The sequence below is a fragment of the Enhydra lutris genome, unplaced genomic scaffold, assembly GCF_002288905.1.
Source record: "Enhydra lutris kenyoni isolate GAN:26980312 unplaced genomic scaffold, ASM228890v2 scaffoldscaffold38, whole genome shotgun sequence".
NCBI lineage: Eukaryota > Metazoa > Chordata > Mammalia > Carnivora > Mustelidae > Enhydra > Enhydra lutris.
Window position 1 is genome coordinate 13,984,743 of NW_019154122.1, and position 25,633 is coordinate 14,010,375.

The window sequence follows — 25,633 nt, forward strand, 5'->3', positions numbered from 1 at the left end:
AACTGTGGAACAGTTGCTTTTAAAAAATTGAGAACTGCAGACTACAATTAACTGTCATTAATTTCCGTGAATAGAAATATGTTCCATTTACTGTACAATCAGGAGCCAGGCTTGAATGAGTTTAAATAGATGAAATCTAAATCGTCCTGACAGTCCATTAAACACCAGCAGAAAACCTGTAAAGAAAATGGATTCGCTATGATACCAGTTCATAATAAAATCATTTGCCAAATAAGAATTATAGACCAGGCGTCGAGAATTCTCCTGTGTATTTCCAGTGAGCACTGCAAATTGGCTGAACCATTTGTTGTAAAGCCCAGGCTCCCAGCACATTGTTTTCTGAGCAGGAGCCAGCAGTGTTGCTTGCAGTCTGCTCTGCGGGATGTGACACCAGAAGATCAGACCAGCGATTTGTTTGTTGTCAGCCATATGGGGAGAGTGGAAGCTTCACTCCGTCCTGTCGCTGGTTATCTTTTTCCTATGATTACTGGGCAGAGCGTTCCTAGAAGTGTTCGAATTCTATTCGAGTTGGTTTCCTAAATGTACAAATTTAGCCGTGTTGCAGTTGTGATCATTGTGGTGAGGACCTATTGTTTTTCATTAACAATCAGTCAGCCTCAACTTAATAGGCATTTTATCACAGAATTTTTTTTTTAAGATTTTATTTATTTATTTGACATAGAGAGACATAGTGACAGAGGGAACACAAGCAGGGGAAGTGGGGGAGGAGGAAGCAGGCTTCCCGCTGAGCAGAGAGCCTGATGTGGGGCTCGACCCCAGGACCCTGAGATCATAACCTGAGCCGAAGGCAGACGCTTAACAACTGACCCACCCAGGCGCCCCGAGAATTCGTGTTTTAGATAGGACCCACTGATTTGGGGGTAGGGTTGTTACCCACCTTCCCAAGCACTAGAAAGGTAGGTGCAGTGGGGCAGCAAGAGTGCGAGCAAGCTGGAAATGCCTCTTCCCCGTGTCTCTAATGCCCTAACACCTTTTGCTTCCGTGGGGCAGATGGCCACCACTGATTTATAAAATAGATCCTCTCCTGCCAGCTAGATTCTGGGTGTTCTCTTATGGCACAAAAGCTCCACACAAACAGCCATTAGACACTGTAGGAGAGCTCCACATCACTGAACTGGAGTTTGGATGTTCAGCTGGCTTGGGTCTTTTTCACAGTTGGGATTCAGTGTGGATCACAAGGAGGGCTTTAGAGGAACATTTGCGGAAGGAAATGGTGGTGAGAGGGCTTCAGACACTCTTTGCTTGAGTAAGAGTGTCAACCTAGGGCCAATGCTTAGCGTATCCATGTAACTGGTAAGGTTGCTGCTGCTGGCAGGGCAGGGTTCTCAAGTCTGTGCAGCAGATGATTGATTTGAGACATGGGGTGGGGTCTGGCCGCAGCAGTTACTCCAAAACACCAGCATCACTTCTTCAAGTTAGAAATGTGACTGTTTTGGATCAGTCTTTAAGCTTTTGATGTACTAGAAGATTTTTTGACTTCTAGAGGAGAAAAGGGGAAGGTGGGAAATTGAAACAGCCTCCCAGCTGGTTTTTCTCATCATTTAATTTCCTGTCAGCATTGAGGTTTATCCTCAGATGAATGTTTGCTGGAAGTATACAACTTTCTGTCTTTAGATAAAAGCTCACTTTGTAGTGCTAGGTGGTAATCTGTAGACATTGGAATATGTGGGATTTAATTTTCATGAAGTTTAAAAAGGAAGGGACCAAGGATATATTACCTCATATCTTTTTCCCACTGGCTTTAGACTCTTTAAGGTGTAGCAAGTCAGTTTTGGTGACAGTTTTCAGGCTTAGAACACAGGATGGAGGCAAACACTGAGAGGATTTCACTTATTGAGGTGCACTTTTCCCAGTTTTTGTTTCCTTTTCCCTTTTTAGTTCTCCACGGTTCCGAGGTGATGTGGGTATATCCCATCCCTGCAAAAGAATCTAGTAGAAAACTAGAAGTAGACCATCTTGCAATTGAGTTAATCCTTAAAGAAGTATTTATTAGAAAATAACATTTATGTTCACATTGATGTTACACAACAGTGTTTTTAATGGGATCTCCTATAAGTGCTTTTCTGTTTTTACATTTTTGTTCAGGTCAGTTGCTCCTTGTATAGTTCTTGAGTGTTTACTGTGGAGTGGAGTGTCTCGTTATAGAGGTGAGGAATGGTGATGGGTTTGACTGGTGCACAGATGCCGAGGCTGCTCCTTTGGAGGCCACGCAGTGCGGTTTGGGATTTCAGCGCTGTTTCTCACCTGCGCGTGTAGCTCCGTACCTTTTTGCATGTTGGACGTTCGGAAACAGCCGTATTAACTAGTGAGATCCTTGTGGACTTTTGACCCTGTGGTATTAGACCAGTCGGCTGATACCTCACTGGAAGGTTCGGTGTCCAGGGTGGAGGAATCCGGTGTAAGGGAAATGGAACACAGAAGGACGGAGCAGTCCTGAGAGTCCGCCTTCTTGTCCACCACTGTGCCACACTGCGTGTCTCTGGGAATGTGTTTGTGAGAAAGTCTGTCTGTGCGTGCTTTTCCTCTTCTTTTCTTCTCTCTTTTTTTAAACAAGGAGAAGGGTTTCTATTGGAAATTATATTTCGGCGGTGCTGTCATGCCTTGCAAAGGGATGCGAGGGTATTTCAAAGATTAAGGGGGCAGATGTGCATTCACAGGAGGGAGAGTCTTTAAAGGACAGAGCCCAGCACAGGCTGGGCCTCTCCTGCACATTGTGACCGCAGCTTTAATGCTGGCTCACAGCGCTGCTTGCTCAATTAGGTGGTGAGGTAGGTGTCCACTGCGCTCTGGGAGGAGGCTGTGGGGAAGGATGCTGACAGGTTCTTTGTGTTTCAGGACGACAAACTGCCTGAGGCTTCAGGCCGCGGTTATTACCCTTGAGAGGACCATGCTCTTGCTCTGTTTACGTGAACCTGCTGATTTGCTGAGGATTGAAAAGCAGAGAGGGCTTTCTTTGCCTTAAGAATCTGCCTTCATGTTTTGGCTGACTTAGTTCCCCAGCTTAGCGAATGCTCTCTGTTGTTTGCAGATGGCACAATAGATTCTTGGACGCAAAGCTATGTTGAGGTTGTGAGGAACAGCCAGAAACACCCCTGTTCAGTATCATTGCACGGATCATGGGTACCGGATTTGAGGTCGCTTAATCCTGTGATCCGTTCCCTGGCAGAGGCTCGATGTTAGAGAACAGGTCTCAACCTAGACCCGTGGTTTTATTTCCAGACACCCCTAGTAAAGAAAAAAAGGTGTTACATGTATTGTTTGAAAAAATTGATATCGATGGTAATAGCCTCACTCATTTCTCTGGCGTATTTCAGCTTGCTGATTTTAAGATTAAAAAAATACATGTATTTGCCCTGCAGCAGCCGTTTGCTCAATCTGTAAATATGTATTTTCGTATGGCTAATTTTGAAGATGTGCATCATGCACTTAATGGATTACTTCAGCTTTGCTCAGTTTTTTTCAGAACTGCTGGCTTTGTTTAAAAAAAGGGGGGGGCTTGCTTGCTTTGCTTTTCCTTTCTTTCTAAGAAAAAAGGTGTCTGTAGTACTTGTGTCGGCTATGGGAGATTTTCAGGTTGAGGATCATTGATTCAACTGACTGAAACCAATTTTCTAACCAGCCTCAGACGATCTATGCACTTATAAATTGCATGAAAATTCTGGGCAAATCATTTTGGCTTTAAAAGATTGCTGGGCATATATTCCAACTGAAAATTTAACATTGCTCTTAACTTATGTTCTCCTCTTGCCCTTGCCAAATTAAATCACTTTAGTTTTGTGCTCGCCATAAACATCTATATGAAATTATTTTCTTAAATAGCTGCTTCTTTAATGAGACAAGAGGGAAATATTTCTTACGAGTATTTGGCCTTATTTAACCTTGTTTTGAAAATCACTAAGAGTAATAATAAGTAGATTTTTTTTCCCGTGAGACTTTAATTCCAGATTGTTGCTTAGGATGTACAGTTGGATCACTCTGATTTTTATGGGAGGGTAATAAAGAAAAATTTGACTCTACAATAATTTTTCATGCTTTTATTTTAAAAATGAAGTTAAAAAGTCAGGTCAAAACAATGTATTTTTACCCATTTCTTTGGCAAGTTAGACATTGTGAAAAATTTTAATTTATATTACCCCTGATCTTAGTGATTCTGTGTTTAAGGACTACTTACATAAAATAAACTTAAATTTTGTCTTTTAATTATGAAGTGAGCTTATCTTTTTCATGTATGAGTTTCCAGATACTGGTAGAGATCACTTGATACAGTGACCTGTTTTACAGATTATTATTAGTCTCTTACATATGAATTAGGATCAATAGTAGCTTTTTATGTCAGTAGCTGACATAGTAGCTTTTTAAACAAAAAGAGGTGACTTTTTATCTGTTAACGAGGCATTAATAAGTAAATGTGGTAATTCCATCCGTCAGGTTTAGGGTTCTTTTCCACACCACCTTATTCCTCATGGCAGCGTTTCTCTGGCGAGCAGGTGAGAGTCTGCCTCCAACACTGCCAAGAAGCTTTTAGGCACAAGGATACCAGGGGTCGTCCTCCATGTCCCAGTATAGTCCTTTCCTCCCTCTCTGAGAGTGTTACATCCAGGTATATTTATAGATAATTATTTTCCTGATGTAACTTTGCAGTGAGAATCCTTTTCTGGAAATTTTTTTTGTATTCAAGTTACTAGATATTTTAAGCCTCAGAGTTAGAAGGTTTATAGTTATAATGATTCTATGGATTATGAAAAGTATACTTAAAGCTTTTTTAAGGAAGGAGATGTTGCCATTTCTTTTCAGAGGAGCCATGAGCCAGTAATGGCCCTGGAGCTAACTCATGATAAAGTAGGTGCTGGTGGAATGAAGGAATTAAGAGGGTTTGGCATGGACAGGGTGGTGGAATTTTGGATACTGTAGCCCAGTGGAGGTTGAGATGGGGTGCGGGACCAAACCATGTGTGCTGCACATTTTGGTCCCATGGACTTTAAGGAAGTGGAAGTCATTAGTCGGGAAGTGACCCATTTGTGTTGAAGTCAGTGAGTATATAGCCTGGTATGACAGTGTTATGAGATTTAGAAGAAAATGCTCTCTGTAGGAGGTGATAGGAAGAAGAAGGCCTCTAGACTGTGATTTGTGTTCAGGTTGAGTGAGACAGGTAAATAATTGATATCCAGAGATATGAAATACTGGTATTCCGTACATCAGGGATTTGGGACACAGAAATTAAGAATTGTTCCAAAATTGTGCAGATTGGAACTGCAGTTTTTTATGTAGGGAATGTTTTTAGTTGAATACCAAATTAGGGATAAGAAGACAGATATCTACCCAAGTAGGAAGAGTTCTCTTGTTCCTTGAGATGATTGGCATGTTAAATGGATATTGCCTGAATGTTAAGCGGAGTTATTTAGCATCCTGGACCCTGGAACAAAATAGAAAGTTCGGTCAGGAGTTTATTCCTGAGCTACTGTTGTGCATGGATTCAGGGATCGAATCTTTGTTGTTGAGTCTCCATCTGAGTAGAGAAATCAGTCGGGACATTCTGGATGCCTAGATGATTGGCATTCAGATTTCTTCTTTTTCTGACTTTGGGCTACGGAAATCCTGATGTCTTTCAGAAAGTTTCTTGGAAGGAAGTGTCCTTGGTGAGGGCTTTCTTCACGATCCACCTCTTAGTGGCTCAGCTAGTGCTTGTGGTGGTACTGGACTGTCCATGGGATGGATGGCTCCAAATTTCTACTCCTTTTCTTTTTCTTGGCTCTGCGTGTTTAACATAAGGCAGTAGAGGAATCTGCTTGTATTCTTATGCATCTGAGTTATTCTAAGATTCACTTACCATGAAGGGTCATGAGGAGGGATAAAACGAATAGCATTTTGAATGTGGGTATTATGGTTATTATCCTTAGAAAATTTGATTGACTACAGATGCATTTAGTTCTCAGTAAATAATACTTAGAGGATCCTATCTTAAGCTTTATCATGATCTTGGGTTGCCTTGTGGAGAGTGTTAAAGTCCCTTTAAAGCCACTGCTTCTCTTAAAATCATTGCTTCTTTAAAAAAAAAAAAAAAAAAAAGAGCAGCCCTTTAAGACTCCAGCTGTGGAGAATGTTAGACATAATTACCCAACCATTGCCATGTCAAATGTAATTTAAGAAAGCGCTCTTAATCCCTTGAGGAAAGTGTGGTTTGGTTTACTGCATCCCTTCTCTGATTGGGTGCCTTGGTTTTCTTTATAATTAGAAAACATAAAGTGTTTAAGTTGAAATTTAATAGTAAATTATCCACAACTGGTTAGATTTCTTTCTTTTTCTTGATTTAGGTGCAAAGGTCATTGTAACAGTATGTTCAAGCCAGTCGTCTTTATATCTTTAATGGATTTCCTCACAAATTGTTTACTGAAAACAAAGAAGCACTTGGCAAACCATGTCTCTTTGTGAAGACATGGTACCATCTCTCTGAATGAGACATTCAAGATTTTGTCTTGTGTAGCTGTGATCAAGTAATTCGCTTGGTTGGATTTTCTTCCTCAAAAAATGGTTAATCCTGTTTCTTTCTCCCCCTTCTTCAGGCACCCTGGAAACAGTAATTGAGGCTTTATCAGGTTCTTTAAATTATCAGAAAAGTGGTCGATAAGAACCCCAAGGGCTGTTTTCCTCTAGCTTAAACTTACTTGTAATTTACGATTCATCTTTGAAACAAATTTTCTATAAAAGATATGTACTTTGCCATGTGTTTATTTATGCAGTGGCTTTATGGGCCCTGTCTTTGTTCCCTTAATGGTAAATATCATTGTTTTAAAATTTCTTTTTCTTTTAAAGACTGTGTGTATATCGAGAGTCGGAGGCCAAACACGCCGTATTTCATCTGTAGCATTCAAGACTTCAAACTGGTAAGCATTTTTAAATGTGCTGTGGATTCTCCTCTGTGCCTTCTTTTTTTCCAGTTGCATTCGCTGTCTCTCTCAGTTGCTTCTTGCTGGTTGTGGACTTGATAACCAGGCCACTTCCGAGTGTTCACTGCCTGGCAGCTGCACCACACGTGTAAGGCAGTTACCTGTTGTATCCTTCTGGTTTGTAACACTTCCAAAGCTTGTACTGTGAGCAATGTTCCCAAAGTTTTCATTTTTCTAGCAATTGTTTTGACAGTAATTTCAGAGATTTTCTTGAGTTTCTGAAGTAGTTTGTTTCTTCTCAGCCATCGTGAAGAGCCTGTAGTAAAGTAGATTTGGGAATTGGTGGTGAGTTGGAGAAAAGAATATAAACGCACCAGAGACTAGTTTTCGGTGGCAACTATCATTTCCTTAGAGATTTTAGTGAGTATGGAGTGTATCTTGGGGTCACCTGGTGATGGAGTTTGGGGAAAGGAACTCTGGCTTGGGGATAGCACGGCTACTGTCTTCTTACTACAAACCTGCCCCAAGTTTAGAGGTGTTGATACTGTCCCTTAGGCAATCTCTGGGTTTTAGACTCGTGATTCCCACACTTGGGACTTTGGATCCCTGGATATCTGTAGAGATTTTACAAAGGTCTGCAAATAAACATTCTTAGTCTAAAATATGCCTCTCCTGTGTTTGTACAACTACTTTTCAAATATATTAATATGCTGGTGTGCTTTTAAAAATTCACTTAATATTTAATGACAGTACACAGTTAAGAATCAGCTTATTACATATTTTCCTCAAATAACTGCTGTGTGAAATACTATCAGAGTACTGCCATTTGGGGGATCTTTTGAAACATTAAAGAGGGATCTTTGTACTTGAAGGTTGTGAACTGCTGTCTCCCTTCTTAGGTATAGAGAAATCCCAATTCTTTAGCTCCGTAGAGGTATGTATAAGTCTCTGTGAATGTTTTTTTCCAAAACCCTTTGTAACTTGACAATATCTGTATTCTCACATTCTGTATGTGATACTTCAGTCTAAAGAAAGGTAATGTAGTAGGGAGAGAACTTTAATTCTGCATCTCCTTTGTTTCTTTTTATCATTTTTAATGACCCCAAATACCCAATTAGTATATTCCAACTTAGCTAGTTCAAAAAAATTGCATGCCACTTATTTTTTCTTATTAAAGTTTTGTTGCATTAAGTAACACATGCTTACTGTTTTAAAAGAGAGTCAAAAGTGCCATTTACTTCTAAGATTTATTTATTCTTGGTAGGCTGCTTTTAAGTTCCCTGCTTGTTTTACAAGGAGGTCTTGAAGTGTAATTTTGTAAATCAAATGCTTTCTGTTCCCATTTTATGTCAACATGAAGTTTTGCCATTTTTAGAGGTCTTTGCTATTTATTAAATATTTTTTTCCAGAGATATTTTTTTGCAGATGCTGCACTGACATCTGAAAATCTGGGCAGTGGTCTTGCTTCCGGATGAATTTTCTTTTGCTTGCAGCAACTGCTACTTCTCTGTCCCTGCTTATCCTTTTTGTGTGTGATTTTTTTTTTTTTTTAAACCAAACATAATGCCAGTGCACCATGGAAAAGATATAGTTGTGAAATAAAATTGCAAAGGTTTTTTGTTTTTTTTTTTTAACCTATTAGATTCAGACCCCTTTTTGTACAATTTTAGCACATTAGCAGGTGCCTTCATGTTTGAACAGCTTTTCTTGTGAAATGCTGATTACAATGTGATAGGTGCTGTTTGGGGCAGAGGTTCCTGCTGAGTTACAGTAATTGCTCAGTGTATTAACAGCAATAAAAGCTGAAGCCTCTGTTGTCAGTATTGGTCCGGTACAACACATTAAAGCTGTCTGCAAACACAGTGTGGGGAGTGGGCGCGGTATGTAAGTTGCACACTGCTATGTCTCTTGCTTTTGTTGAGTTCTGTATTCAGCACATGCTTGTAGTTGTTGTGTAAGAATATTTACTGAAGAAAGAATGCAGGTATTGTCTGGATACCCACTTTCTTCTTTTCTTGATTGCATTTTTACTTACGAAAAGATAGCTTAATAGATGAAAATAATCATAGCTTTTTTTCCCTTCAGCTTACCCAGGCTATAAGGGGAAAAGATGAACAGAAGGAAATATGCTTAGTTTCTCTGCAAGATTTTAAAAAGAAGAAATTGGAGTTGGTTTTGCCCACCGCAGATACCACTCATGGCAAGTGGAGCAGTAGAAAACAAAAACCCAATAGCTTTGAAATGTTGTTGACTAATTGTATATCTTTTTAAGCTTTTCTGGTTTGGGGTTGTAACTGAGAGCTGTGTTCCTTTGTTTATACCATGAATTAGAATGACCCCTTACCTTGGTGAGTTTTTGAACATATGGTATATTTGGGACTGTAAAAACTGGGCAAATGCCCTTATGGTACATATTAAGTAAGATTACAGTGTTCGACACGATGGAAGTTAAGGAATTGAGAAGCGGGCATAAGGAAACATCTGTGACCAGTAACCCAAACTAGCATAATGCCAATTTGTTGAACTGAGGACCCTGGGTAACATTTCAGGAACTAGTTCCGTGAGAGATAAGAAGGGTCTTCAGATTTTATGTGGGGACCTGGGTTGTCTTCTAGACTCTGCTACTATGTACATCCCATAGAGTCGGAGTCCGTGATTTGGAATATAGTTGTCTCTGTGTGCAGGATTATACTACACCTGGCAAACTGTTAACACAGTGTCCCCTTTTGCTTTCAAAGTTATCCTTGTTGTGGATGATAGTTTATTTGGTCATCTTGCCTATGGGAATGGGATCACGGCTTCTGCTTTGTTAACATTTAACCATCGAAATATGTAAGGCCACAGTCACGGTACATGGGTAGATGTGTTTAGAGCCTGCACTTTCACAGGCATAGGCGGAAGCTGTGGTGGAGCAAAGTGACTGAGCTCCTGGCAGAGCAGAGGCTGCTTTTGAAAGTAGCATTTTCACAGGAAGCAAATTATGTGTTCTGTTAGGAAGCTTTCATCCTTTTAGGGAGTGTTAATTTCATCAGGCTGATTTACAGACTAGGAGACCAAACTGGATGTGTTTGACTACAATGACAGAAGTATCTGTGGCACAGGTAGTCAAAGCAGGGGCTCAAAGAGACAGGACAGGTGAGGTGGGATTATGGGTAGTGTATGCTTAGGAGTAGGAATAAGGAGGGATCGGCAATTAAATAAGGCAGCTTTGTACCGTAGGCTTCTGAACTAAATAATAAGGCAGCCGGCAGAATCTTTATCTTTTTGAAAGAGTAGTAATATGGAATGGCCGTCTATGATCTTTGTGGCGTTTCTTGAAAAGATAATTGAGAGACTGAAGCAGTTAGCTGAGGAGGGGAAAGCCGGAAGGATGAATCAAGAGTCCGGGTTGGCAAGCATAAACAGGTCACAGGCAAGCTGACGTTGCAGGGCAGGAAGCCAGGAAGAGCAGAGGATCAGAGCACCTGTGCAGAGAGCAGTAGATGCCCAGCAGGAATGAGGGCATGCCTTCTCCCTGAGCTCTCGGGAGGCCTGCTGTCTTAATGCTTGGGATTCTTGGATTATCCTTGTTTCTGCTCAGTAAAGGCCTCTCTTCTTGGGCCAGCTTGAGTGGATCTCCATTAATTAACTGGAAGGGGCTCGTATAACGTCTTCAACCCTTTCCTCTGCTGCACTCCCTTAGCTTTCCTAGGTCAGTGTGTGGTGTGACTTAATTTGCTTTCGGAGTCCCGTTCCTGAGTGAGTCGGAATCACCGTATCACCAAGAAGCACTATATTCCTGTGTGCAGTGAGGAATGTTTTCGGTGGTAATCAATGTCTTCTTCTGTTTTTTGTTTTTTAAATATCTTATTTATTTATTTGATACAGAGAGAGGCAGACAAAGCGAGAGGGGGGAAGCAAGCTCCCCGCCGAACAGAGAGCCTGATGCGTGGCTCAATCCCAGGACCCTGAGACCATGACCTGAGCCGAAGGCAGAGGCTTAACCCACTGAGCCACCCAGGCGCCCCTAATCAATGTCTTCTGTAGGCATTTAACAAAAGCCTACTCTGTGTGCTTTGTTGGGTGCAACACCTTGAAAGAAACAGAAGTCTGCAGGGTAAAGTTCCTTCCCTCAGTGACCTTCATTTCTAATGGGACAGACATCTGTGGCATTACTGGATGTCCGTCCATTCTCTTTGGAGAACACTCTGAGTAGGATCAATGTGAAGGAAGCCATTCACCTTTTGTCCCAAAAGAAAGATTTCTTTCTTGCTTTTACTGTAAAAAATCAGTAAAATTCCATTTTTATAGAAATCTAGGCCTTCAGCATATAATGGAATGAATTTGCTCTCTAGAAATAATCGTAAAGTCCGAAAATGCTTTTTGCAAGATTGTTTAGTGATTTTCGTGCAGTAAAACACCGAGGAGTACCTTGTTTGGCTCTGGTAGTAGTACTTCATATCTAATTCTTCAGTCACAGATAAGTAATTGAAGCCCTTACTTTTAATATTCTACATGGGCATTCTTTGTGGATTTCCAATGAGTTCCTATCATTCGTACAATAGAAAAAAAATAAGATTTTGGTTTCCTGGAGTTATATAGTTATTGATTCTTTAACTGTTGTATGAAATGAATTCCTAGGTAGGGTATGTAATTATTACAAATATTATTTTGAGCAAATACCATTCATCTTGGCTCCAGTTTGGTTTATTAAAAGTGGAAAAGTTGTTAAAATTAAACCTGATCTTAGAGATTCCCTGAAGTTGGGGATATATCATTAGGGATGTTATGGTATTTTTAGTTGACTCTTCAGGGCTCAGTGAGTTGTTAGGACTCTGCATGGATAACTGTGCTTTTGTATCATTTATGTCCCTGACAGCATACATTGTAAGTGTTGGCTGTGATGTGGGGTAGCTGAGACTGCATAGTACCACCAGTTACCTTGACAGAGGTACATCTCCAGTACTGCTGTGAACATGGGGGCCACGTTATTCAAGATTGAACACCATCTCCCTCTTGGTTTCATTGCCAAATGTGAGCAGCCAAGGGAGGAACATTTGGAATTTCAGATTCCCGGTCTGCATCTATAACCCTGCCCCAAAAGGTGATTGCCACAGTACAACAGAGAGGGGCTGCAGAGAAATTAGCTCCCGTGTGGCTTCCGTGCGTCCGTGTTGACGTTGTCCCACCTCCACCAAATCAAGTTTCTCTGAAGTAGATTAAAAGCAAGAAGGTGCTCTTCCATCTTTAAAATGAAAACTTACTGAGGATAAGTAATTTTATCTTCTCATTTTTGGTTAGAGACCTTTGCATAGATAACGCTGGGGGATATGGGGTAGTTTGTTTATATGCACTGTGTACACACTTCTGTGTGTACACACGAGTTAATTATCATTCCTGTATCACGTGCCACAATTATTTAATCCTGCCTTGGCTGCTGTGACCATTCAGCACAGAATATATGTTGTATAGACATTCAGGAAGTGGGCATTCATTTTAGGTAAATCTTGTATTAACTTTCCTGGGGATGGGACAGGAGGTCTACATTAGTGTGAGTATGGCTCTTTCAGAATTTGAGGTGTTACTTGGGGACTGAGAGGAGAGATGGTAGGGTGTAGAGTGCATGTGTTGGGAGCTTGACTTTGACATCAGCTGGTCTGTTCTTGAGTTGCTCTCCTAACATTTTATTTACAGATGAGGCTAGGGTATAAATAAACCTACCTTGCAGGTAGGCGGTTTTTAGATGAAAAGATCAAGCCTACAAAGTGGATAATAGTGCCTGGGCCATGGAATGACATGGTAGCAATGTCGATGTTTCATTGGTGCTCTAGATCTAAGTTTTTGTAGGGGCAGACACTATGCCTGTGTTACTCATTGATGTATACTGTGTACTCAGCTCATTGTCTGGCCCACAGAACATCCGCGATAAATGTTTATTACATTTAAGTGGAAAAAATTCACTGCATGAAGATTTAGAGAAACTTTAGTAGTAATTTGATATGATGCATTAACTACAAATTAACCTTCTGTTTATTAAGCAAACCAAAAAGACCTGTTTCTTTACCTTTAGTTTACAATACGTAGTATTTTGGTAGCCTGCAGTGTGCAGTATTTTATTTATTTATTTATTTATTTATTAAAAAAAAAAAAAAAAAGATTTTATTTACTTATTTGACAGACCGAGATCACAAGTAGGCAGAGAGGCAGGCAGAGAGAGAGGACGAAGCAGGCTCCCCGCTGAGCAGAGAGCCTGATGCGGGGCTGGATTCCAGGACCCTGGGATCATGACCTGAGCCGAAGGCAGAGGCTTAACCCAGGCGCCCCGTATTTTGTATATTTAAATAATTTATTCTTAAAATATGTTAAAACTCAATTTCTTATTTTCTTAAGGAAATTTACATGAGTAATGCCAAAGTCATAATATTTTTTAGGCATCATAATCTATTTTGAATTTTTGATATTACTGACTTTTAGCAAAGACAAATGAGGGCTTAGTCTATAGATAAACATTCCTGAGAAGGCCAGTGGATAGGAAAAATGCCTTACGGTGTGATGGTTCATTTTTGTATAAAAAGTGGCTGTTTTTCTCTTCTTGATAGTCCCTCAAGTTAGGCCTGCAGAACTGAACATTTTTCTCCATACTTCCCTTTTCTCCTTCTAGTTCGTTTCCTGGGAAAAGGTCAGTACCACCCACACACAGCTTTTGCGACTTGGAGGGTAGTGTTAGATAATGAAGTGAAACCCATGAAATTAATTATCAACTGTTTTTAGTTTGTAGAGTGAAGAATTAAATATTACTTAGAGACATAGTGGAAGGTACAGTTGAAATAATTCTTTCAGAGGAGTTGTTCCTGTCCGCTAGTTTAGCTGTTCTCACGGGTTAGGAGTGAGTACGTCACTGTGGCCCCACTCTTCTTACATGGTGATTTCTAAGTCAAGAAAAGGTACACATTCTTGATTTGCTGCTTCTGAAGGCCACACTTTTTTTCTCCTTTTGTTTAAAGTAAAGGCCATGGTTGCTTAGTTGCTATCTATAAGCATTAGAATAAACTATAATGGGGTATTGGACTTACCCCTGGCTGTTTGTTTGGAGTAAGCCACGAATAATAAGTATATGTGGTGAGACCAAATGTCCTTTTCACATGTAAATGTGAAGCTTAAAATTTTATTTAATCCTTTAAGAAGCAAGAGGGGGGATGAAATCCTTGGCCCCAAGTTTAATGGACAAAATGTTGTTAGATATTTCTCCTTCCAGTTACGGGGCAATCATGTTGAAAGTTACTTTGAATCACCATCACCTTTTTGCAGGATATGAATGTCAGCTTATGAATGGAGGGGATGGTATTCACATAAGTGAAAATCACAGTGAGGCTTTGGGAATAAATAATCTCATAGCATCTTATTGGCCCCATTTTCTCAGCTTCTCAGCAGGCTGTTTTCACTCATGACCGACAGTCGTTATAGGCCACATGGGATTTAAAGTTTTAATGGTTCACAATTATTGTAAAGTCGGGTAATTCATTTTCTCCTGGTTTATTTGGATTTTAGAACTAAGAAAAGAGTTTTAATTTTAATATTCTATAAAATATGTATCTAAAAATGTTTAATAAACCTGTTCTATGTGAAATGTTTTCAATGTGGAAAACTTTAGGCATTCTCATCTTTTCTTAAAAAGGAGCCTAAGAAAATTTGAGACAATTTGATATTGCAGAGAGCTGCTGTGCAAGAATATTGGTCAAGTCTTAGTGTTCAAACGTGATTCCTTAGAACTGGACAAGTAAAACCCATTAGAAGAACTGAAGAAAATCAGGGAAACAGATACTGTCCATGCTTTCTGATTCATAAATAAGAACAGTGATATGCTTTAAAATCTGTTTTTTAATATTTAAAATGTTTTAATAATTATTTGAACTTTTGCATATTTAAAATAATGCCAAGATGCTTTGAAATGCCTTACTAGGTGTCGACTTGGTTTAAAACTCTGAATTTGAATGAATAAGGATTTGCATGATCTGATTGATTAATGAATTCTAGTACAAACAGTTAACGAGCAATTCATTTTTATTGGATGATTATGGTAAAAAGTATTGAGTATATTGTACATTCTGGTACACAGTTGAACCTTTGATTTGTCTGCAGAGCTGGTATGGGGAGGAGGGGAGGTGCGGTGGGGAAGGTTATGTTGCAAACAATATTGGTATCCTCATGTGAGGCAGTGGGAGTCAGAGACTGACCGCACAGGAAGTGTCCTGTGTGGTGCCCAGCGTACTCTAGAGCGCGATCTTTACCAAAAGGAAAGAAAACCATCATGATGAACACATTCCCAGTATTGGCTTATTTTCTTGGGATTCATGTTCTTGTTTGTTTTAAAGGAGACATAGAAAAACAGGTCATTAATGGAGGATATGAAAATCTTGGATCACAGGAGGTTGTTAGTGATTCTAAAGAACTGAATGTAATAAGGCTCCCTAAAAATGGTTTAATATTAAAAAGTTTATCTGTCATTTGTAAACACCTTTAAGAGCAGAGATTCTTATATAAGTATCTGATTTTATGGAGTTTTTAGTTCATTTAAAACCACACAAAATTGGATTGGTTAGTTTTTTGGAAGTGTTATGTACTCTCTAGAATATTTGAAAGGGAACACGCTCAAACTGTTATTTGAGGTATCTTTTTTTGATGCTCACAAGGACGGTGCTGACTTTCAGGAGTTGCTCTATAATTGGCTGCTGCTTTTAAATGTCTTCAAAGTTTAAAAGAAAAATAAAATAGACGTGTGATTCATACCAGAACTGGTTTTGCCCCTAAAAGAAATAATGCCTTTCTTGAGCTTTACGTTTTGTTCAGGTGGGCGTTTGTGAGAAAATTAAAACTCATTTGAATGGTGTCCTTTTTCCCCTCTGGTATTAAGCCTTTGTCTTTTACTTCTAGCTTTATAAAATTAAACCAGGACTTTGAGAATCGTAAGGTCTTTCTTTGACCTGCTAATGTCTTGAATATTTCCTTATTAAGTATCTGTCTTATGCCCCTAGCATCTCACATTGGAAACTCTTCTGAAAGCTCAGTTTCTTCACTTGTGGTTCATTTTATAGTTGTGTTTATCTGACACCGTTGCTTTTTTGTTTTTAATCTAAGCAAAGCATGCCATTGTCACTGTGCGTTGGCACTGTGTCGCATCTTAACTTGGTTATTTTGGGGGCACACACCATACTGCTTTTCAACAGGACCCAGATTCCATTGTGGAGCCAGAAGGGTCATAGGTTTGTTCTTACTGAAACAAGGAACAGCTCTGATTGACGCAGAAAGATTAACTTCAGCAGTAGAATAAATTCTCTGAGAGGCCATCTGCTAAAGGGTGGTGCAGATTCCTGCGTGTGTGCTGCGTGCCCCTAGTAACCAGGGCCGGAGGGGACATTGGGCATGCTAACTGAAAGCTCTTTTCTTTTTTAGGTCCACAACTCCCAGGCCTGCTGCAGATCTCCAACTCCTGCTTTGTGTGACCCCCCAGCATGCTCTCTGCCGGTGGCATCACAGCCACCACAACATCTTTCTGAAGCCGGGAGAGGGCCTGTAGGGGTAAGGAGAATCCCGTTTTTAAAAGCTATCAATATTTTATATCCCATAGGGTATAAAATAGGAATATTACCTCCCTCCCCAGAGCCCCTTTAAAAATGTGCTGTATTGTATGTGTTTTTAAAGGAGTAACAAGTACATGCACAGAGGAAGCAAAATACGGGACTTGCCTTACCCCTCTAGGACAGTTCCAGAAGTCAGCGGGGTTTGGTGGTGTGGGGTATTTGGGCGCCAGCAGAGAGCATGCTGGGCCGCTGCAAGGAGCAGGAGCTGGCAATCAGCAGCGAGTATGGATGTTGGCAACTGAAAGGGGAAAAAAGGGGGTAAGTTTGAGTCCAAATGTGGAACGCGCACTTCCCCAGCATTGTTGGGACTCAGGGCCCACGAATCTAAACTATTTTGGATGCTGTCCTCTCAGGTGATATTTTATAGAATATTGCTGAGCTGTAGTAGTGAGGCTTTTCTGCAATGCCAGATACAGAATTAAACACTTCCAAAGTCTTGAGTTAGGGCGTAGATCTGGTGCCCTCAGCTGTGCCCTGGTAACGTCTCTGGTACCTGGTGGTAATGACATGTGTGAGACGCCGCAGGAGAAAGTGTCCGTGGTGCTCTGTCCCCAGAACACAGGGCCTGGCGTTAGTGATCGGTGGGTTATTTGTGTGGGATGTATCTCACCTTTTATGAAAGTTGTATATACACCTTTCTTCCTTTTTTTCCCTCTTTGTAAGGGTTTAATGATAACATTTCCTGAAAGACAGGTGTTTATTATTCTGATTGACTGCTGTTAATCGTGAAAGAAGGGTGAGGACCTGTCTTTCTCTTTTGTATGTAACCTGACTGTGGGGTTCAAATCCATACTCAATTACAAAATAACACCAGGGAGTAGCCCTCACGTATGCATGTGCATAATACAGGATACTGGTCATACATAATGAGTTGTTTAATTGCAGTGTAGAAAAACAATATCTTAAAACTAGGAGAAGAGAGCGCTGCAAATGGGCTCTTGCACTTGGGAAAGTTTTGGAAAGGTAGGCAGGTTTTGAGGAGCTGGGTTGGTTTTTGATACCTCAGTAACGTGTGGACAGGCAGACTGGAGGAGCCTTCCAGGTGTACGAGTCAGCTTGTCGCGGTAAGCCGCGTAGGCAGTGGGCCCGGTGAAGCTGGGAATTGAGAGAAGATGACCGCAGGACGTCTGTGAAGAGCACAGGTTAGTGAGTTGTGGGAGCAGAGGTGGGATGTAATGTGGGGCCAGATCACAGAGCATTGTAAGGGTGAGAACAGGGAAGATTTTATGTGATAGGCAGAAGAGAAGCCTTTGTAGGCTTTTTTATTCCAGGCAAGCTGATACGCAAATGCCTGCTTATGAAGATGGGTTGGGTAGCTGGGTGGGGCCGGACTGCGGGAGCTCCTGTTAGGTGGTGAGGGCTGTCACCCATGCGTAAAGTGAAGAGGACCAGGGCAATGGAGATGTCGGATATTAGTAATCATAAACAAAGCTAGGATAACCATCACAACAATAATTTCATGTTCAAATAGTTTCTGGTGTAATTTATCAAGAATTCGACCAGAAAAAATGTTCACACTGTGGAATCCTTGGAATTCTTAATATAATAACCATTCACAATGGAAGATAAGACCCAACGTAGTGGATAAAAGTCTATTTGTAATCTCTGGAGAGATGCACTGACATCATAAAGGACAAATTAGCAGAGTCCCAGCTTGACCACCTACTTTAAAAACTTCAGCCTTTACCAGTTGTCTTCTTGTTTCCGTATGTATCTAAGAAATGATTTTATCTTTCAGGCTGGTATTTTCTCACTTTATTCTCCATTTAGTGTGGGTGTTATTGTTAGACTGTCATTTACCGCAGTATTCACTAATCAGGATTTGTTGAATGGACTTAAAATTCTGCTCATAATAACAATGATTTTTAGTAAACTTTTTGTATTAGCGTTAGTGATGACCAGTATTTGTTTGTTTATGTATTTATTTACAGCAGTAAAAAGTATTTTGTTCAGTGGGGTAAGTAAATTCATGATTGATGGCATATTTAGGTACCGTCATATGTAGGTTTAAGAAGATCCTATGATAAGATAATAAATCTGTGAGTCAAGACGATGCTGCATAAACCAGACTGTGTTGATCTTTAGCGACGCTGCTTGCTGCCACAGTCGTTTGAGCTGGACCTGAATCCGATCCCGTCGGCAAAGCTACCCCCACGTGTGGCGCTCTCGTAAATTCTGCAGGCACACAGATCTAATACAGTGCAATGAGAGAGCTGCTGGGAGACAAAAATTGATTACAGGGTTGCAGACAATATCATTACCAGTTCTTGCCATGATACACCAGATGTCTTCTCTAATAGACTATTTTTGTTAATTTAGTTTTTATAGGGTAGTGCTAACTGCGTCATAATTTAACTTTCTTTGTGTATTCAGGTATATGTGATCTGTGTTTCTACACTGATGATGATCTCAACTCCGATTTAATCTTATAAATTTTTAACTTACCTGTTCATATTTAAAGTATTTGTGCTGGAAAGGCAACCTTTTTACTTCGGAGAATCTATTAGCTTGTTTTGTTTGTTTGTTTGTTTTTTGTGTTTTTTTTTGTTTGTTTTTTGTTTTTTAAGCAAGAAGTGCTGTGTTTGCTGGCAATTCAGGGGTAGTGAGGGAGGTGGGAAGGCAGAGAAAACCTTTCCCAGAGCCTCCCTAGACTGGGCAAAGATGATCCCCTCCGGGCACCCTCCCACACCAGTAGTGGATGGTTTCAGTGGCAAGGACAGATTCTATCCAAAGTAGAAAAGTACAGCTATTTAAAGGAGACTTAAAAATGCTTGCTTACTTTCTTTGTCACGGACGCCGCTGTGCAGGCTGGAACTCTTGTTGGCGGGCACCTCACTCCTTCCTCACTAGGAGATGAACGGTTTGACTAATTTGTTTAGTATTTTTTTTAAAAAGATTTTTATTTATTTATTTGACAGACAGAGATCACAAGTAGTCAGAGAGGCAGGCAGAGAGAGAGGAGGAAGCAGGCTCCCCGCTGAGCAGAGAGCCCAGTGTGGGGCTGCATCCCAGGACCCTGAGATCATGACCTGAGCCGAAGGCAGAGGCTTAACCCACTGAACCACCCAGGCGCCCCAATTTGTTTAGTATTTTTATTTTGTAATTGTATGTTTTTTGCATGTTTAAGATCTCTGTTGAGTGACTAACACAAATAAATAAAACAGGACTGTAATAGTGGAACAAACTTTTATTTCTGTCTTTTTTTTTTTTTTTTTTTTTGAGCTACTGGTTTTGTTTTTGGTGCATTCTTTAGAGTGCATGTTTCACTCATGATGTGTTCCTTTATAACAGGGGACATGTTAATTAACGTTTTTAACACTTAGTTTTCTCACTTATAAAATGGGCACAGCACTACTGTCTACCCCAAGGGTTGTTGCAAAGCGTAATGAAATAATTCATTGAATTGCTTAACATGGTATTAAGCATATAATAAGCATTCATTAAGTGTTATCTGTTGTCTTATAGTTTTTCATTGTACCAACTCATGTTTTAAATAATTTATTAGTATTCTAGACATTCTTGTTCTGAGGTCCATAGGGCCGGAGGACTCTGAGTTTAACAGGGTCTATGAACTTCTTAAATTTCTTGCAGAGTCTTATATGTATGTGAATTTTTCTGGAGAAAGTATTTGTTTCAACCATGGGTGCTAATCAGTAGATTCCTATAAATGTTGAAAAAAAATTCTAAATTAAGATTAGAAACTGTGTCTCTATAAAGTCTCTGCAGTGTGTCATTTAAAACCTCAAATCAGGGGCGCCTGGGTGGCTCAGTAGGTTAAAGCTTCTGCCTTCAGCTCAGGTCATGATCTCAAGTTCCTGGGATAGGGCCCAGCATAGGGCTCTCTCTGCTCAGCAGGGAGCCTGCTTCCTCCTCTCTCTGCCTGCCTCTCTGCCTACTTGTGATCTCTGTCTGTCAAATAAATAAATAAAATCTTAAAAAAAAAACCCAAAAAACAAAAAACCTCAAATCAGCTAGCTGTTTGTTAAGGAAGTAAACTAACATTGAGCATTTACTTTGTGTCCAGTCACCGTGCTACTCTTTTCACATAGTTTAATTTGTGATATTTATTTCATTTTGCAGATGAGAAAATTTGAGGTTTATAATTATATAAAATCTTGCCTTGAGTGAATGTCAGGACTGAGGTTTAACTCGGGACCTCACCTTGGCCCTTGTGTAGTCTCTGCTGCTCTCACGGCTGACTTCTGTACTTCCTGGATGGTCCCTGCAGCGAGGCCCACCTTTGCCTTCACTTTACTTGAAGACCTCCTGAGCTGGCATGCTGCTCACTTGCTTGGTAGAGCAGACGGCTTCTGCCCCTGAGAGTGTCCCAGGCTGGCGCTCACCCTGACTGAATGGACAGTGGTGGTAACAGCATGGTGTGAGAACCCTTAGTATCAGTTCATTTTGTTTTCGCGTTAGCTCTTGTGGTGATCATCTTTTTAGTGTCCTTTTGTTTAAAAATGCATGATTAATCAACAGCTGCTCTTTGGGTTTCCTTTTTATTTATCTTAATGACATCTACAACATTTGAAAAATAATTCCTGTAGTCTGTTGTGTTTGTTAATCTGTGTGTGTGTGTGTTGCAGGTAAAACTTCATACATGTAAGAAATTGGGCTTTGCATTTCCCTTGGAGTAAATCCGCTCCACGGAAGTGCCCAAGCCTGCTCCACTAACACAGAGCAGGGAGCGAGGGCCCTGTGGCTTTCCCCAGATCCCTGCTTCGGGAGGGGCTGCTTAGGCCAGAATCTGGGTCTCCTGTGTCTCTGGTCAGTGAGTGCTCTTTCCACTGCTCCTTGCTACCTACCTCAACTCTTAAAGGATGTCTTGTAGCCGGCCTATGGCATACATCATTTACTTCTTTAAAAGCTAAGAATGCTTTGCTTAATATCTACTTTAAACTTTTGTGACTGTAACTCCTACCAATGTTAAGATAGTATTTCTTGCCTGTGGAAGGCACTTATCATTTTCAAGAATCATTTCTAACACTAGTATTTTTCATACTTGGGGCTTCAGTACCATCTAATAATTAAAAGGAAACATTTATTATAAAATGCCATTTTAGGGGCACCTGGGTGGCTCAGTGGGTTGGGGCCTCTGCCTTCGGCTCAGGTCATGGTCCTAGGGTCCTGGGATTGAGCCCTGCGTCAGACTCTCTGCTCTGCAGGGAGCCTGCTTCCTCCTCTCTCTCTGCCTGCCTCTCTGCCTACTTGTGATCTCTGTCTGTCAAATAAATAAATAAAATCTATAAAAAAAATAAAGTTAAGGGCGCCTGGGTGGCTCAGTGGGTTAAGCCGCTGCCTTCAGCTCAGGTCATGATCCCAGGTCCTGGGTTCGAGCCCCGCATCGGGCTTTCTGCTCAGCGGGGAGCCTGCTTCCTCCTCTCTCTCTGCCTGCTTCTCTGCCTACTTGTGATTTCTCTCTGTCAAATAAATAAATAAAATCTTTAAAAAAAATAAAGTTAAAATGCCATTTTAAATGCTGATTATGTTTCTTTTGTAGTACTGTATAGAGAACTCTAATCTGGTTGCTTGTGTCGATATGCAGGGGTTTCTGAGGATATCCTGCTTTTTCAGTATTTCCTGGGCTCCCCCAGTTGACATTAAGAATGCCAAAAAAAGGGGCGCCTGGGTGGCTCAGTGGGTTAAAGCTGCTGCCTTCGGCTTGGGTCATGATCCCAGGGTCCTGGGATCGAGCCCCGCATCGGGCTCTCTGCTCGGCAGGGAGCCTGCTTCCCTTCCTCTCTCTCTCTGCCTGCCTCTCTGCCTACTTGTGATCTCTGTCTGTCAAATAAATAAATAAAATCTTTAAAAAAAAAAAAAAAAGAATGCCAAAAAAGGGCACCTGCGTGGTTCAGTCCATTGATCGTCTGCCTTTGGCTCAGGTCGTGATCCCAGGGTCCTGGGATTGAGTCCCACCTTGGGTTCCTTGCTCAGTGGGGAGCCTGTTTCTCCCTCTCTCTCTGTCCCCCAGCTTGTGCTCTCTCTCTCTCAAATAAATAAATAAAATCTTAAAAAAAAAAAAGAATACAAAAAATAACCATTGCCTTTTATATTTGATTGTAGTGAAAGGTGTTAAAACAACGGAGTTTTTAGAAAAATTGCTAATACAAATGCTGGGATTAATCCAACTACTCTAAATGAAAGGTGATTAATAGCTGTTGAGTTTTAATGTAACAGGTTTAAAAAAAAATCTTAAAATACCCAGCCAACCAGTATTAGTAATAGAGAGCATTATGCCCTGCTTCCAGAGAAATTCCTTCACTTGGATCGGTTGTTTTCATATTCTGTTCTCCCATAAAGGCTGACTTCAGCTCATTTGTTCTGAAGGGCTGTCATGTTCGTCTGCTCTTTTTTTTTTTTTTTTTTTTAAACAAAAGGGGCATCAAGCCACATTTAGAGAACATAGATTTGAATAACCTTATTGCTTTATAAAACTGCGTACTATTTAAGCGGTCTTTTTGTAATCATAGGTCTGTATGAGGGGTAGGGATTCCTTGTAGGTTTCACTGAGCTGCTTTTCTTTCAGCGATGCTACTACATCACCCTTTATTACTTACAGATACTGTTGATCTTTTAACCTTGCCTTCCTGGAGCTGTTTTATATTGTTAGAAAAATATCTAAGCAAATACATGGAGTTCTCAGGTTTTATAAGTTCTCCAGAATTAATTTGACTAATATAAATTGCCAAAGAAATATCAGCACGTGGAAGTAGAACTTGTAGTTTTGTTTAGCTTAACTTTTTTTAGTGTTACTCCTCATTTTAGGATATCACATAGTACTTTTGGTGACAGCGGCTCTGGTAAATATCAAGGCCTTGAATAGAGTACTGGATTTTTCTTAGGGACTGGAGTGAAGTTTTAGTAGTAAACTAAGGTTAATCAGTCTCTTTCAGGGTTTGTAGAAATTATTACACTAAGTTATTATGACTCCTGCCTAGAAGTGAGCATTTTCTGGTTTTGTCTTTGATTTTATGTTATGTCATTAGATTGAATATCAGGTACTTGTTCGTTCTTTTTTTTTTTTTTAATGGGCCTTAGTCTTTTTTTTTCTTCTTTTTTTAAGGTTTTATGTATTTGAGTGGGAGAGAGAGCAAGAGAGTACAAGCGGTGGAGAGGGAGAAGCAGGGAACCCGAAGCGGCTCGATCCCAGGACCCTGGGGTCATGACCTGAGCCGAAGGCAGACGCTTAACCCACTGAGTCACCCAGGTGCCTAGTGGGCTTTCGTCTTAAGAATAGTTTTAGGTTGGGGCGCCTGGGTGGCTCAGTGGGTTAAGCTGCTGCCTTCGGCTCAGGTCATGATCTCAGAGTCCTGGGATCGAGCCCCGCATCGGGCTCTCTGCTGTCTAGGGGAGCCTGCTTCCTCCTCTCTCTCTGCCTGCCTCTCTGCCTGCTTGTGATCTCTCTGTCAAAAAAAAAAAAAAAATCTTAAAAAAAAAAAAAAAAAAAAAAAAAAGAATAGTTTTAGGTTCCCCACAAAATTGAGCAGAAAGTGGAGAGATTTCCCATATCTCCTACATCTCCATGTGTTTTTGTGGCTCAAAATTTATTGCTTTTTCATGCTGAATAGTATTTCATTGTTTGAATATACAACAGTTTATCCATTAGCCTACTGAAAGAGACCGTCATTCTTCTGAGTTTTAGCAATTATGAATAAAGCTGCTCTAACATCCATGTGCAGGTTTTTGTGTGGATATAAGTTTTTAATTCTTTTGGCTAAATATCAAGGAGTGTGACTACTGGATTGTATGGTAAGAGTATGTTTAGTTTTTAAAGGAGCAACCAGACTGTTTGCCAGAGTAGCGGTATCATGTTGCGTTCCCAGCAGTGGTCGAGAGTTCTTTTGCTCCACATCCTTGCCAACATTTGGTGGTGGTAGTGTTCTGGATTGTGGCCATTCTGATAGGTCTGTAGTGGTATCTAATTGCTGTTTTGACTTGCATTTCTCTATAACATTGATGTGAAGTTTTCCTCCCCACACCCCAATTCTGTCTGTATATCTTCTTTGGTGAGGTGTCTTTTAAGGTTTCTGGTTCCGTCATTAATCAGGTTATTTTCTTACTGTTGAGTGTTAAAGGTTCTTTGCATATTTTGGGCAGCAGTCCTTTGTCAGATGTGTCTTGTGTAGGTCTTTTCTTGGCAGTGTCTTTTGCAGAACAGTTTTCAATTTTAATGAAATCTAGTGTATCAGTTCTTTCTGTCGTGGATTATGTGCTTTGTGTTGAATTTAGAAAGTCTTACCAAACTCAGGGTCATCTAGTTTTTTTCTTACATTATCTTCTAGAGGTTTTATAGTATTGCATTTTTACATTTCAGGTCTGTGATCCATTTCAAGTCGATTTTTGTGAAGGCTGTAAAGACTGTGTCTGGATTTCGTTCTTGTTGTTTTTGCATGTAGGTGTCCAGACACCAGTCATTGAAAAATGATCTTTACTCCGTAGTATCGCCTTTGCTCCTGTCAGAGGTCAGTTGACTATTTATCTGGGTCTATTTTTGGGCTCTCTGTTCTTTGTTCTGAATCTGAGAGTAAAGTGTAGAGGTCTTGACTCGTTACTTCTAAATAGTTAAGTGTGTGTTTTGTAAGAAGATGCTTGTTTATAGCCACCACGGAGTTACCTAAAGCAGGAAATGTCACAGTGTAACAATACGAATCTGATCTGTAGACATCCACCGTTTGCCATGTGTCCCAGTAGTGCCTTCCATGGCACTTTGTTTTAGGGCCAAGTAACCAGACCGGCATCACGCTGATACCTAGTTACCGTGTCTCTTAACTCTCCTTTAATCTGCAACAGTGTCTTAAGCCTTTTTGTCTTTTCATGAGATTGACATGTTTTTAAAGAGCACAGTCTGGTTTTTTTTGTTGTTTGCTGTTTTTTGCATATTAGATTTAGGTTATGCATTGTAGGCCAGGCTACGTCAGTGGTTTTGTGTCCTGAGTCTCCATGTTAGAGAGAATGTGATATCATTTTGTCACATTATTAGTGATGTTAACTTTATTTGGATAAGTTACTAACTTTTGCTTCATAATTAGTAAGTAATTTGTAGAGAGAAACTTTGAGGCCATATAAGTATCCTGTTCTTCATCAAAATTTGACCCACTAATATTAGCCCTC

The 25,633-nt window shown here is 40.3% G+C and overlaps 1 protein-coding gene across 1 annotated transcript in view; it reads left to right on the plus strand.

Annotated features, from left to right (window-relative positions):
• Window positions 1-25,633, plus strand: part of LOC111154621 (arginine-glutamic acid dipeptide repeats) — a 497,893-nt gene that overhangs the window by 200,927 nt on the left and 271,333 nt on the right. The window contains exons 3-4 of the mRNA XM_022514341.1: window positions 6,832-6,902; window positions 16,335-16,460. Coding sequence (XP_022370049.1) covers window positions 6,832-6,902; window positions 16,335-16,460 — 197 coding nt within the window. The remainder of the gene's footprint in view (window positions 1-6,831; window positions 6,903-16,334; window positions 16,461-25,633) is intronic.